The 15,445-nt window shown below is 38.1% G+C and overlaps 1 protein-coding gene across 12 annotated transcripts in view; it reads right to left on the reverse strand.

Annotated features, from left to right (window-relative positions):
* Positions 1–1,396: 1,396 nt before the first annotated feature.
* HEATR5A (HEAT repeat containing 5A) overlaps positions 1,397–15,445 on the reverse strand; it is a 98,178-nt gene continuing 84,129 nt past the window's right edge. For 9 of the 12 annotated variants that reach the window (XM_019983485.2, XM_019983492.2, XM_019983488.2 and 6 more), the window contains 6 exons: positions 14,210–14,357; positions 13,085–13,357; positions 11,100–11,324; positions 5,773–5,942; positions 3,170–3,383; positions 1,397–2,893 (listed from right to left, as the gene is read on the reverse strand). In XM_019983485.2, coding sequence (XP_019839044.2) covers positions 2,586–2,893; positions 3,170–3,383; positions 5,773–5,942; positions 11,100–11,324; positions 13,085–13,357; positions 14,210–14,357 — 1,338 coding nt within the window. In that variant the 3' untranslated portion in view covers positions 1,397–2,585. The remainder of the gene's footprint in view (positions 2,894–3,169; positions 3,384–5,772; positions 5,943–11,099; positions 11,325–13,084; positions 13,358–14,209; positions 14,358–15,445) is intronic. The other 3 variants (XM_019983489.2, XM_019983493.2, XM_019983490.2) reach the window with 2 other exon arrangements.

Consider the following 15,445-nt stretch of genomic DNA (forward strand, 5'->3'; position numbering starts at 1 on the left):
GCAAATATTATATCACTTTGTTTCAATCCAAGTCACTCATCAATAGATTTAATTTGTAAAGAATTATTGTTAATTAAGGGGCAACTGCTTTATCGTAACTGGAGACTCATTAAAATAAAACAGATGTAAAGAATTTTTTATGTGTTTCTCAATTTTTAAGTATTCACCTTTGAACAAGTCAGAACTTATATCAGTATCTAATTGTATAATTATTATTCCCATGGAAACTGTAGAGGTCACAAACTTCTCCCACTTTTTCCTGTTGTTTTAGCCATAAAACTTCTGGTGGCAATTTGGAGAAATATTCAATGAAAATATCTTCAACAAAGAGTGAGGAAAGCTCTGGACGGAATGTGGAACACTGAAAGGTGGGTTCAAACCTCAGCCATTAAGCCTCTTACATTCTTTATCAGTAAGGATATCTTTAACTAATTCAATATTGTATTAAAGAGGGAATTCCCTGCACTCCAGTGGTTAGGACTTGCTTCCACTGCTGGGGGCCTAGGTTCAATCCTTGGTCAGGGAACCAAGATCCTACAAGCTTCAGGGTAAGGAAAAGAAAAAAATCCCAAACAACCCAATATTGTGTTAAGGTGATACAAAGAAATAGGTTATAGAATAGTGTCCAACTCAAAGTTCTTAATTCTATGACGACATGATATTTTTTCATAAGTACTGATATTTGTATAGCACCTTAATCCAGATTAATTCAGGATGCCAGGTCGCTAAATGATGAGCAGAAACCTTAATGTTTACAAACAGACTAAATGAAACAAAACACAAAACAATATAAAAGAAACAAACAAAATTTTATCCTGGGAATATCCCAGTCTAGCATTTGCCTTGCAAAGGAATACCTTTCTGAGTTCAAATTTATCCTACATCAGTGCAGTTCAACAGTTTTAAGTGTCTAGTTGGTGTCACACAGGCAGTTATAGAAGACAAAATGGCTCACTGTCAGGAGGCACAGTCTAAAAGGGAAATATTAAAATGTAATGTGATGTTCAATGCACGGAAGAATATATAAAGTACTATAGGAACACAGGTCAAGAAGCAGTCATAGTTGCTTGGTCTGAGGAGAGGGTAAGAAGCCTTAAGGCGTTATCTAGGGAAAGTGACATTTTAAACCAGATCTAAAAGGAGTGGAAGTCAGCCCGACAGAACAGGCAGAGAAGGGCATTCAGGTGAAGGAAATAGTAAGTATACAAATTCATAGAGACGATTAGGAAGACAAAGAATGCAAACCACTGCAAAGAATGTGCCCAAAACAGGACTCTTAAGAGAAAATAGGCTGTTTTAGAGAAAGTATTATTTGCTCCACAGAAATGATTTTCTGGACTCTTTAAGACTAACCAGCCATCTTTTGTGGGTAAAATAATTTCACATACAAGAATGGTAAAGAAAATTAGCTTTATTTATGTAAATTAGAAAAATTGATTGTAGTGTTAGAATTTGTCAAATGTTTTCATTCTGAACAATTTACAAGTGTATTTATATACAAACATAATAAAATAGAGTACATCACATTGCTTTTGCTTGACTCCAAGTGTCTCTCCATTGTGAACATGCCCCTCTCACTTCGGGTTTTAATTTTTAATGGGGAAGTGCTTTGTTTTGACACAGTGTTTAATTCACACAGTATAACGCTGAAGTGGAAGGAGAGTCAATGATCATCAACAATTAAAAAATACTTTTCAACCAAAATGACTTCATCATCAGATTTTTCTATATTAAAATATGTTTCATGTTAAAAAAACATACTTTTATTCATTGATGATCTAAATTTATACTAAATTTAACATTTATAGAAACCCATAGTTAATTAAAATATAGATATGAATTATAAACGCATTGGTATGAATGTTTGCCACAAATGAAAATGAAGAAAATTGTTAGGAACAGAGGTAAAAGAAAATCCTTGGGAGAAATTGAAATGCCCTGGTTATATTTAAAATGATTAAAATGTCAATTTTCCAAACTCAATACAAATAAAACCAATAGATCATAAAATGTCATGATATTTATAGATATCGAATCTTAAGTTACACTGTAGGACTGTAATTAATTTGTACTATTATATATATATTAGATACTTCCAAGCCAAGTTTCCTAAATAGCTTTCCAGTCACTTACATTGTTCGAGAACTCCAAGAAAGTTTAATACAATTACTGAATAAGGCAGAATTTTAAATTAGCAATTGGGATACAATATAAATGCAGATAATTTAGAGTCAAATCTATATTTGTAAATGTATTAAGTATACCATATGTATGTAGACTGTTAGAAGAAATAAATTTTGTTTTTAAAGCAGTGGTTGGTTTTCTAAGTTTAGTTCTTTAGCATTTTATTGACATTCCTGGCAAGAATTCTGACTGAGCTGTGGTTTTATTATATGAAAGAAAAAAAAAAAAAAAAAAAACCCACAAAAAGTAAGTTGGCTGTGACTTTCCAAATTAAGCTATTTAAATTAAAATAAATAGCCAGACCTCAAGTGCACTTGTGTCTAAAATGTCACTTTTGCCCCCAAAGTGAAGGAAATGATCAAGTATTGTGTTAAGGTGCTTACTAGTTTAAAAAAAAAAAATCAGAGGAAGTTGGTCTTTAACTGGATGCTTGAACTCTTCCCAGAGTTCTTAGTATGTTTAGATGTTGGTGTCTTGACTTTGACAGTTTCTTGATTGCCCTTTATAGCAGCTTCAAGGCGGGCTTTCAAGGCTGGAGAAGAAGCCATTACACTTTTAAAGACGGATGAGTACTGAGGCCCAATCTGCATGAGATTTTGCAAAGCAAAGTCATGGAGATTTCTCATTATAGAAGTTGCTGATCCCAGGGCATGCTCGTCCAAAACGAAGGAAATGAGGATGGGCAGAAGACAGGCCACGAGCTGAGAGCCTGCAAAGAACACAGACCGTGTAAGCACCGGCTGCAGGGATGCAGATGTTCCATGCACACTTGACAGGAACCTATTTCCCCAGCCTGAAGGGAAGCAGTTCTTCCGATCTCTTCTCCCAAACCAATACTAAATAATATCAATACTTGGGGTTAACATCAACATCTGCCTTTCCGCAAGTGTGAAAATACAATATTAAGTGACTAGAGGGATGTTTTATACTTTAAAGAACATTCAGGTTCTGACTCTGTTCGTACGCATTCAGTGCTAGCACTTACGGTGCTGTTCCTCAGCCACGGCCACCAGTGCTTCCAAGACCTTTATGCCTTCTTGAAAGATCTGAAGCTCAGCAGTGTCTTCAGGTTTCCTCCTATTTATTTCCTGCAACTTTTCCACGATAGAGGATACTAAAGAGTAAATGTATGGATAGGAAACAGCTGGATTCGGATACTGAAAAATGGAAAGGAGGAGCTGATAGGTCTTGATTTGTACCTAGTCAGATAAGAGACAAAAAAAGTATAAACCATATATACAAGTTTACATTTACATTAAAATGTAAGTTTTAATTTTTAAAAGTTTAAAAATGTAAAGGAAAAAATTTTCCTACACCCCCACCCCCAAACTTAAACTTATTTCTGTTTTATCTTCAATTCTGGAGGTCTAAACACTAAATTCAAGCTTGCATGCTAAAAGTGGTTGTGACAGCTTGGAGTGGGAATAAAGTAGTTAATTTTTCTTTTTTTGACTAGTTTCTATTTTCCCCCTTTATATGTCTCTGTAATATATATATTAAAAAAAAAGAACTTTGAAAAATATTTTGGAGATTTTGGAAAACGTTTTAGATGAAGAATCACATATATCTGATGCAATGAAGGTGTTAGGGAACTGTGTCTAGACTGTATTAATTATATGTCACCATGTATCAGAGACACGACTTTGAGACTGCTACATAAAGCGCCTGTTAGGATAGAGGAAATAAACAGGACAGAAGAATAAAAGAATGCTCAAACTTCCGCACAATTGCACTCATCTCACATGCTAGTAAAGTAATGCTCAAAATTCTCCAAGCCAGGCTTCAGCAATACATGAACCGTGAACTTCCTGATGTTCAAGCTGGTTTTAGAAAAGGCAGAGGAACCACAGACCAAATTGCCAACATCCGCTGGATCGTGGAAAAAGCAAGAGTTCCAGAAAAACGTCTATTTCTGCTTTATTGACTATGCCAAAGCCTTTGACTGTGTGGATCACAATAAACTGTGCAAAATTCTGAAAGAGATGGGAATACCAGACCACCTGACCTGCCTCTTGAGAAATCTGTATGCAGGTCAGGAAGCAACAGTTAGAACTGGACATGGAACAAAAGACTGGTTCCAAATAGGAAAAGGAGTACGTCAAGGCTGTATACTGTCACCCTGCTTGTTTAACTTCTTTGCAGAGTACATCATGAGAAATGCTGGACTGGAAGAAACACAAGCTAGAATCAAGATTGCCGGGAGAAATATCAATAACCTCAGATATGCAGATGATACCACCCTTATGGCAGAAAGTGAAGAGGAACTCAAAAGCCTCTTGATGAAAGTGAAAGTAGAGAGTGAAAAAGTTGGCTTAAAGCTCAATATTCAGAAAACGAAGATCATGGCATCTGGTCCCATCACTTCATGGGAAATAGATGGGGAAACAGTGGAAACAGTGTCAGACTTTATTTTTCTGGGCTCCAAAATCACTGCAGATGGTGACTGCAGCCATGAAATTAAAAGACGCTTACTCCTTGGAAGGAGAGTTATGACCAACCTAGATAGCATATTCAAAAGCAGAGACTACTTTGCCAACAAATGCTCATCTAGTCAAGGCTATGGTTTTTCCTGTGGTCATGTATGGATGTGAGAGCTGGACTGTGAAGAAGGCTGAGTGTCAAAGAATTGATGCTTTTGAACTGTGGTGTTGGAGAAGACTCTTGAGAGTCCCTTGGACTGCAAGGAGATCCAACCAGTCCATTCTGAAGGAGATCAGCCCTGGGATTTCTTTGGTGGGAATGATGCTGAAACCGAAACTCCAGTACTTTGGCCACCTCATGCAAAGAGTTGACTCATTGGAAAAGACTCTAATGCTGGGAGGGACTGGGGGCAGGAGGAGAAGGGGACGACAGAGGATGAGATGGCTGGATGGCATCACTGACTCGATGGACGTGAGTCTCAGTGAACTCCGGAAGTTGGTGATGGACAGGGAGGCCTGGCGTGCTGCGATTCGTGGGGTCGCAAAGAGTCGGACACTACTGAGTGACTGAACTGAACTGATACATCATATATACAAATAATCCCTTATTTAATTCACTGTGATGATGTTTGAAAGATTTTTTTTTTTCTGAGAGAAAACCTGGTTCCTGAATTTTAGGAGTTTATTTGTGATCATGTGCTACAAACTTATTCTGTAGCACCTAAAAATATAGGAAATTAACCAAGTGAATAAAAGGATCAGAAAGGAATGGGATTAATTTGTATGTGCTGTTTTTGAAACTGGTCTCATTATTTTACAATCTTATACTGAAGGCATGTGCTAGAGTCTTCCTTTCCCTTCCCTTCTGAAGGAAAACCCACTAAAGTTCTAGGAATGTATCAATTTTAAGATGTCCTATTTAAAATTTAGTTGGTGGTATTTTTAATCTTTTTTTTAAATCTTTCTCTAACTACATTCTATCCTCAGGGCCAAAAAACAAGACCATTATTATTTGACTTTAACCTAAGAATATGAAATAATCCAAACCTAAAAATAAAAACTTCAGTCTGGTACTTTTTGTTGGAACCAACAAAATCACAAAGAAAAGTTTTTAAAAGCCTAAACGTATTCCTATTATTATAAACATCTGTCTTCTAAGGACACTTACCATAGGATCTTTTATCTCAAGAGTGGCCTTAAATTTCTCAATACAGCGCTTCTGAAGGCATGGGATCGTAGTTACTTCTGGACTTGTAGACAAAATAAATACTGTGATAGCCGTAAGCAGACTGACTTCATCAAGTTCTTGGTGTGTTCCATCTACTAAGGAGAAGTCATCTATGAAAAACAGATCCTGATACTGTCATATTTTCTGTCTTATGTATCTGTGAAACTTTCTCCAGTTTGGTAGTAACGATTTCTTTTGGGCACCAGAGGGTTGCAGACAATAATAAATAGTGACTTACTAAGAATCCTGGCAAATGATATAGCTTCAAAATGCACATTTTAAGTAATTCTAGAGTCAAGAATTACGAAAGTAATTATAATCTTCACAAGTAAAGTGAAAGTGAAGTCACTCAGTTGTGTCCGACTCTTTGCGACCCCATGGACTGTAGCCCACCAGGCTCCTTCCATCCATGGAATTTTCTAGGCAAGAGTACTGGAGTGGGTTGCCATTTACTTCTCCAGGGGAATCTTCCTGACCCGGGGATTGAACCCGGGTCTCCCACATTGCAGGCAGATGCTTTACTCTCTGAGCCACCAGGGAATCCCTCACAAGTAAAGAGATGAGTAAATACATATATATATTTACTAGATACATGCATTTATTGGTTGTGTGACCTTGGATATTTAACCCTGTCTTCACTTTTCTCATCTTGAAAATAGTACTTAAGTTTATAAGTTAAATGAGTTAATCCTCATGTAGCATTCAGAATAGCATGTTGTACATAAATGCTCATAATAAATTAACTATTGTTATTTTTATTGGGGAGAAATACAGAGTTGCTTGGACAATTGTCTTTTCTTTGCTAAATTTAAAGTATTCATATTTTGATAATACATGTGTCAAATGAAAATAACTTAGCATTTTGTTACATATCCTATTTCTTAAGAGTATAGAAAAATGTGAAAATCTGTGTGTCACAATCATTTAAAGGAATTTTCTACTAGATGTAATTTACCTTCATTTTCCAAAGTCCTACTCTCATTAAATAATTTTAATAAACCTGCTGTGGAAAATCAATGTTATTTGAAAAGGCATGGCAAATTCAATTCATTAAATTGTGTAAGAATGGATTGCTACTTAGGAAGAAATCAGATATACATACTCTTTAACATTCACTCATCAAATACTGAAGAAACTTTTTATGTGCCAGCATTCTTTTTGGCTCTAGGAATACAATTTACAGAGAAGATGTACTATATGCCAGGAAGTAAATAAAGAAATTAATTTCAGCTAGTCACAAGGTCTATGGCAACCCAGAGTTGCTACACCGGGCAGTCAGAGGAAAGTTTGAGGAGATTAATACTTGAATGGACACTTGCAACACAGCAGCAATGAAGGCAAAATATTATAGATGGAAGGAGATATATTTATAAGAATAATCTGGATAATTTTAAGGTAAAATAGGTGCAAGGCCTATTAAAATTACGAAAGCATTATTACAAGCACTTTATATTTAATCCTCACAGTAACATCATGAGGAAGGTATTCCTCATTTCCCCCATTTTATGGACAAGAAACTGAGGAACAGAAATTCAGTAATTTGCTACAATCACACAGTTATTAGTGAGGTGTTGAGTTTGATTCCAGAGAATATACTGGTACTTACAGTGCCACAGTGTTTCCCATACAGCCAAGTTATTTTTAGTCATTTACAGTGACTTGAAACTACAAGAGCTAGTCTATGTAGTATAAAAATCTCTTTTTATTCCCCGTAAGTAATGTTCTCCTGGGTTCCTCTCCCCCTTTCTTCTAAAATTTCCTTATTCTGCCACTCATGCCCCAATTCCCTTATGTGCTTAGTCTCTCAGTCATGTCTGACTCTTTGCGACCCCATGGAGGGTAGCCCGCCAGGCTCTTCTGTCCATGGGATTCTCCAGGCAAGAATACTGGAGTGGGTTGCCACGCCCTTCTCCAGGGGATTTTCCCCTCAAGGACTGAACCCAGGTCTTCCGCATTGCAGGCGGATTCTTTACCATCTGAGCCATCAGGGAAGCCCAAGAATACTAGAGTGGGTAGCCTATCCCTTCTCCAGGGGATCTTCCCGACGTAGGAACAGAAGTGGGGTCTCATGCAGTGCAGGCTGATTCTTATAAGCTGAGCTACCAGGGAAGCCCAATGTTCCTCTCTTTTACCTACAATAAGATGCACAGTTCCCTTAACATTAGCTCTATGTGGTAAGGAATTGAGGCCTCTTGCTAACAGCCAGTGAGAGACTAAGGCCTCTTACCAACAGCCACGAGCCAGAAATGGGTTCTTTGGCTGTGACCCTGGCCATCATCTTAACAGTAACTTCATGAGACACCCTGAGACAGAACCACCCAGCTACACAGCTCCCCGATTCCTAACCCTCTAACACTGTCAGATAACAAATGTTTGTTCTTTGAAGCCACTAAGTTTTGGAGCAATCTGTTATGTTGTAAATGTTTTCCCTAGCACGATCAGCCCCTTCCTAATTTCTTCTCACTAGTGAGTCCAAATCTTTCATGTCCTAACCTCATTCCCCGACAGACAACAGAAAACCATCTGTGTGCCTGTGCGTGGAGATCAAAGAGGCAAGCTCATCATAACTCACCCTAACAACCTACACTTATTACTTTCCATCCTTACCTCCTTGTCTTCATACTGGCACAGATTCATCCTTCTAAATGCGCTGTGAATTTTTTTTTTCCTTTTCTGCCTAGAAAAGGGATGCTGCTTTCTTCCCTAACAGTTCCAACTCCAACACTATCTCCACCTTTTCTCCCCACTAGCAGGAACTCATGCTAGACCCTCATCTGAAAAAAAAAAAAAAAACAAAACCCACCTTCCTTGACCCTCTATCTTCCTTCGCTTTCTTGTCTTGTGGTCAAGAGAAGCCTGAACTTGATCCTTCCCCTCCTTCCTGCTCATTTGTGCCTAAACTCTGTAAAGCATGATCTCCAGAGTGTAATTTACACTGCTGCCCAGTCTCTAGTCATTAGAACTCTTTTCCTTGGATTCTGTTCCTGCATTATATTCAGAATCTCCTCCCATCTTGTCGCATAAACCCAAGTTAGGTGATTTCAACCATCCCACAGGTGGCACTGACAACTCCTGAACACATGCTGTCTAAAACCATCTCTAGCCAGCCTTTCTTGAATCCCTGACCGCTTCACAGTTTGTTCCACTTGATTATCCTGTAGACATTTCAAAATCAACTCACTATCTTCCCCTGAAAACCCTCCCTTTGGTATTTCTGTTAAGAGCACCATGAATGCTCAAATCACCTTAACCTTTCAACTCCTATGGCAAACTACCAGTAAATTTTGTTAATACTTGCTTAACATTTTAGTTTTCATTATCCCATTCCTCATATCCTTACTGCTACAATCTTGTCTCCAACAGTCTTGCTTTCTTCTCTGTGTTGCTGCCGAAGTGAGTCTTTAGAAACCCAAACCCTATCACTTCGATACCATTTTAAGAACATGCCTATTAAAGACAGTCCAAATCACCAATCATGCCAAACCTTTCATCATCTGACCCCATGTACCATCCAACTTCATCTCTTTACTCATTACCATTCACTACCTTCTTATTCTTTCCCCTCAAACCCACATTCACTCATTGCACTATTGCTGTCCCCAAATATACCGTACTATTTAAGTTTCCTGGTCTTATATCAAAATGTGTGAGAATACATTTCTATGATGTCTATGTGGAGAATGGAGAATACTTTCTTATCCTTTAGGAAACTCTCTTGAGAAATCTCTTCTGGTAGTTACAGAGGGGTACCACTGAGCTCCCCTCCATAGTGGGAGGTCCTGCCCAGCTGTGAGGAGCATGGTCAACTCCCTCAGGTTGACCTCAGCCCCAGAGTTGTCTTGACTGACATCACAGTCTTCAGGGGGCAGCCACATCTGAGCTGGAGTGCAAACCCTGTTGTCCTCTGAAAGGCAGTATTCAGAGGACCCCCGTAGGTGTGCTGAGTTCTGCTGGGCACTCGTACTGCAGTATGACTACTTTTGCCTAACACTGCTTTCCCCACTGCCTTCAAAAATACTCGCTCGCCAAACTGCATCTCAGCATGCGCTTCCACAGAACCCTACTGTGACACTCTGCCTGGTTCACTCAAACAGAACCATTCTAATTTTTTGCCAGTTGTCTCTATTTCATTATACTAGAAATGCAGTGATAAGTAAGATACTACTGTTGCCTTCAGGAGCTTCTATGGTATTAATCACACCCAACGGCAATTTGTAGGTACTAGACTTCCCTAGTGGAGAAGGCAATGGCACCCCACTCCAGTACTCCTGCCTGGAAAATCCCATGGATGGAGGAGCCTGGTGGGCTGCAGTCCAGGGGGTTGCTAAGAGTCGGACACAACTGAGCGACTTCACTTTGACTTTTCACTTTCATGCATTGGGGAAGGAAATGGCAACCCACTCTAGTGTTCTTGCCTGGAGAATCCCAGGGATGGGGGAGCCTGGTGGGCTGCCGTCTATGGGGTTGCACAGAGTCGGATACGACTGAAGCGACTTAGCAGACTTCCCTAGACTCCCAACTCTGCGCACAAAGTGTGCGATCAATCAATTGCTGCATTCAACTGAAATCTTTTTACCATATGAAACAGAATATGGTGAACTATGACACTGATAAACAGAACAAAGAAGGCAGGGTTAATTGTAATATGTGTAAACACTTTTTACAATCACAATGACAATGTTGAAAATATATAACAATAACAGAGAAAAACTAATTTGAACAGATATTGAACATAATACTGGCTATCATTTACTGATATATGCCAAGTAAAAAGTGAAATAATTTTCATATATGTTACTGATCTAACAGTTTCCTGTAACACAGTCTCCTTATTTTGTTAATGAGAAAACTAAGGCTCAGAGAATTAGATAGCATGTCTAGTCACTTAGCACTGGTGCTGGAGTAAGGATATAAACCAGATCAGTCTTGAATTATAATGTATATCTTATCCAGTTTTCAGTATACTGTATTAAAAAATTCTGACATGGATGACACCATATTTTAAAATTAACATATTATTACATTTGAATGTCTCTCACTGTCAACACACAGGCTTCTAGCCATTTTTTTGCATTAACGTTAAAGATACTAAAATGAGACCACAGATACCTGCTACCTATGATACTTATCCTCTAAATATGTAGTGAACATGGTCTCCTCTAGATAAGACTGCCAAACACGATCAAGTAAACAGCTTATTCTCGAAAAACTGTCCATCTTGCTTTTTAAAACAAACTGCACAACTGCTTCCAAAGAGCCTGACTTACCTGGATCCCAACAGTCAAGAATCGTAGTTAAAGCACTACGGAGAAGGTCCGTCCAAGCAGTATGGCTCTTTTCTGCTCGGGCCATGGGAGAAGACAATATTCCTTTCAGAGCCTGTAGGGAAGCTGCAACCGTTGAAGACAGCTGGCCCCCAGGTAACTTCACGGCCGTTTCCCTGAGGACTCCAATTGTGAGGTACAGTATAGTAGGAAGGATTGAGATGCTTCCTATAAGACATTTTGAAAAACACTATTTCAGTCTGTATGTAGTTCCTCAAAAGAAATTACCAAATGAGTAAGGTTATGTCAAAGATTTCTAGCTTTTAAGATTATTTTTCATTAATGATTATAACAATTTTAATAACCTTAAGATGTTAAAGGTTGGATAAAATTTAGGTTCTAATTGGAGATGTTATTTAAATTATATCACAGTATCATTATCTTGTGCTGTGTGATTTTATTTGGGAGTTGACATTGAATTTATTTTTTTTTTAGTGTGGTAAAATATTTTTAACAAAAATTTACCACTTTAATCTTTTTTTTTTTTTGGCTGTGCTGGGTGTTAGTTGTGGCATGTGGGATCTAGTTCCCTGATCAGGGATCAAGCCCAGGCCACCTAATGGAGTCTTAGCCACTGGACCACCAGGCAAGTCCCACTTTGACCATTTTTAAGTGTATAGCTCAGTGGCATTAAGTACATTCGCTACCACTATGCATTTGGGGGATTTATTTTATATTAAGCCTTGCAATTTGCAGTGAGTTAGTACAAAAAATTAAAAGTTTCCATGGCTACTAAGTAGTTAAAAAGTCGCTTTGTTTAAAAGGAAAGGGAAGAGAGACTAAAGTTAAAACGGTCAATTAAGTTTTCCCAGGGACTATCCACAAAACTCATGTAGTGTATTTTTGCCCTTAATCCTTTGCTAGTCACTTTTTCTGCATTCTTGGTATAAGGCAGGTGTGAGAATAAGGAATACAAGGTTTTAAGTCAAACTGAAGCTTGAAGTTATATTAAGCTTATAATATATATTATATGAGACTTACGAAGACTTATATGCTGTCTGCATATAAGTCTGTCAAGTCACATCTAAGCAGAAATATGCTTACCAATTAAGTATCTATTAAGTACTGAGTCCTTATTATGTGCTAGGGTACTAGAGGGTAAACATTTAGCTGGAAATAAGACATATGTCTGTGTGTGTGTATGTATATATATATATATATATATATATATGTATATTTATCTTTTCTATATAATAATAGATTACATATAATGCCTCTATATATAACAAAAAAACCTATGTATATACATATGGAAGCTGTACACACACACACACACAGAAAAACAAAACTCAGTATGAGAGTTTTTAGGGAAGCCTTCACGGATGAAGCAGGGCTGGAGTTGAATTTCAAAGGAAGGCAGAATTTTAAAAAGGAGAGAAGGGCTGGTGTCATTTCAGATCAAGTAACACCACTGGCAATAGCACAGAACGGGGCTAAGCATGGAACCTCCTAGGTTTATGGTTCACACAGAAGGTATCAGGAGGCAGCTGTACTCAGCAGAGCCCTGTGGAGAGCCTTAGAGACTACACTAAAAGTATGGACTTGATTCCAAACAGAACTGGATATGATGAGAAGCTTCTATCAAAACTGAGGCAGGGAAAATCCATTAGATACTGTATACCAAAAGACGCCCCAGAGAGATTAATTGCCATCAACTGGCTTAAAATATTTCTTAAAAAAAAAAAAAAAAAAACCCACCATTGAAGAGCATTATTTTTCTAGAGTACATGCTGTCCCTATATTTACTTTCATCCTTTTAGTAAAATAAATTACTTTATCATTAATCGTAAAGGATTAAAGACAATACCCAAATCTTTGGGTCACCATTTGTTTAATGAAAAAAAGATTAGCAACCATTATCTCCATTAGCTATTAAAACCATTTCTCTCCTTTCGGGTCAAGTAAAGCCATCACATACCACAACATACCTTCAGGAGAGCACACTGCAGGAAGTTCAGAGAGGATAACTAACGCGGCTGAAACCAACCTACTTCCATCTTCTGACAGCATCTGTGGCTTTGCTGCTTTGACTCCTGGGCTACCTGTCAATTTAGGATTTAGCCCTGGGAGCTGCCTAACTAGAATGCACACACACAGCTCCAATGTTGCAAAGACCAAAGACTTCCCAGGCACAAGTCCTCCTGTGTCCTTTCCCTCTCCAAATTCTGGCAAGGTTTCCTTTTCAGCAGCTCCATCATCGACTGGAAAACAAAAAGACCAGTATTGAATAAATACTTCACGTTTGCTTTGCTTCTGTTGTAGGTAACACATTTAAATGGGTCAAGCCTTGGGTCTTAAAGAATGAAAGAGAAAGCAGTTATGGAGGTAAAAGGAGTTGTTGTCTTTATTTGGACTTCTTACTGTAGTGGATCAAAAGAAATCCTCGGGGACCTTCTCAGCCTTGCATATTGTCTGGTTAACTCCATGCAGTTAAGATGTGAACCTGAAAGCTAGAGCTCCAGCACTGACTTTACCACTGTAAGCAGTGGCTGGGCAGAAAGATACGGACTGAGGTCTCTGTCTTTATGAAATTGCCATCTCAGCCCAGGACTGCCAACCTCTGGAGATCTTGTAGATGAGAGAATAAGTCCTTGTGTTTTAAATCTACTGTCGTTCTGGGTTTTGTTATATGTAGTCAAACGTAATCTTAAATGATATACTCACCAATACCAAATCAGACTTATAAATGAGCAATTTAATCACTATATAAAACTAAGTCAGTAAAAAAAATTGTCAGTGATTCTTTACCTGTACACTGGTAAACACTTTTAAGTACTCAATCCATATAAGGGATTTTTTTTTTCCTTCCAGGGCTGTTAAAATTCTAATTCTCCCAAGGAAAAATACTTTAACTACTGACAATACCCAAGGTAACACGTAGAGACGACTGAGAGACTTTAAAGCCGTAACTAGAGATGTTTCATTTGTATTATACACAACAGATTCTCAGGATGACATAGACACATAAATACTTAAAAAAGCTTTTTTTTTTTAAAAAAAAAAAAAGGTAATGATGCTGTATGATTAATTTGGCATTGTGGTTTAATATTCACCTTCTGCACTTCGTCTTTTCTCCTTCACATGTTCTTGAGCCGCACAGATAATCTGCCTGACCACTTCAAGAGAAGCCAGTTGAATGGAAGGTGATTCTCGAGTCAAAATTACTCGATGTAGTACATTCAACAACTCAATACCCAAGTCCTATGACCGAAAACAGGTGAGACCATTTTGAAAATTATATGCTTGAAAAATCATAAAGTGTCAGGGCAATAAAGTTATGTAATACTTGTTCCACTTTAAACCATCTCCAGGTTGATTTCTGTCCAATCTTGTAGGAGATGGCACTATGACAAAAGATCATTTTCACACAGTTCCTCAACTGAGATAACAAACAAGGAAATTTCTATAACAAGATAAAAAAACATGGCTCAAAGTATACAAGGACTGCCAGATTCAAGATAAAAAGATTCCCAGAGATATATTAAAGTTTTCTAATACTTACAAATGGTGGCAAAAATGACATTAACAGTGTGTAAGTTATTAAGCATAGAATGAATATCACTCAAAAGAAAATACACTAGAAGAATACTACTTAACTTTCCCCCTGTTCTATTGGTCACTCTGGTGGCTTTCTTTCATCTTTGAAAATAAGTGCAAAATACTCATTATAATACTTGTTTTAACATACAGAATTAACAAGCACAAAAAGTTTAAAACTTATCCATGTGCAATTCAAGTCAGGCAGGAGCCTGATTCATACTTTAAACCTAATAAACGATAGTGGTAATAAATAACAGTCTATACAGAGAGGAAATTATACCATTTATTTTTCTTAACATCCAAAAGTCCATTTAATATACAATTCAATATACTGGTAATACCGGCTTCCCTGGGGGCTCAGTGGTAAAGAACCTGCCTGCCAGTGCAGGAGCTGCAGGTTCCGTCCCTGGGTCAGGAAGATCCCCTACAGAAGGAAACGGCAACCCACTCCAGTATTCTTGTCTGGGAAATTCCATGAACAGGGGACCGTGGTGGGCTGCAATCCTTGGGGTCACAAAGAGCCAGACACAACTTAGCGAATAAGTATTCACACATATGGTGATACATGATGCTAAGAGTGCCTGCCCAATGCACTGTTGCTCTTGGGAAGGCAGTTAAAGGAAGTGCTGTACACTGTAGAGTGGTCCTTCAAATCATGGTCACAACTGGGTCTGGTATTAGTGTCTGACTCCACCTATAGGCTAGGCAGTTGTCTCTTAAAAGACCTTGATGGAGCACTACACACCTGA

This window comes from Bos indicus, chromosome 21, assembly GCF_029378745.1.
Source record: "Bos indicus isolate NIAB-ARS_2022 breed Sahiwal x Tharparkar chromosome 21, NIAB-ARS_B.indTharparkar_mat_pri_1.0, whole genome shotgun sequence".
Lineage (NCBI taxonomy): Eukaryota > Metazoa > Chordata > Mammalia > Artiodactyla > Bovidae > Bos > Bos indicus.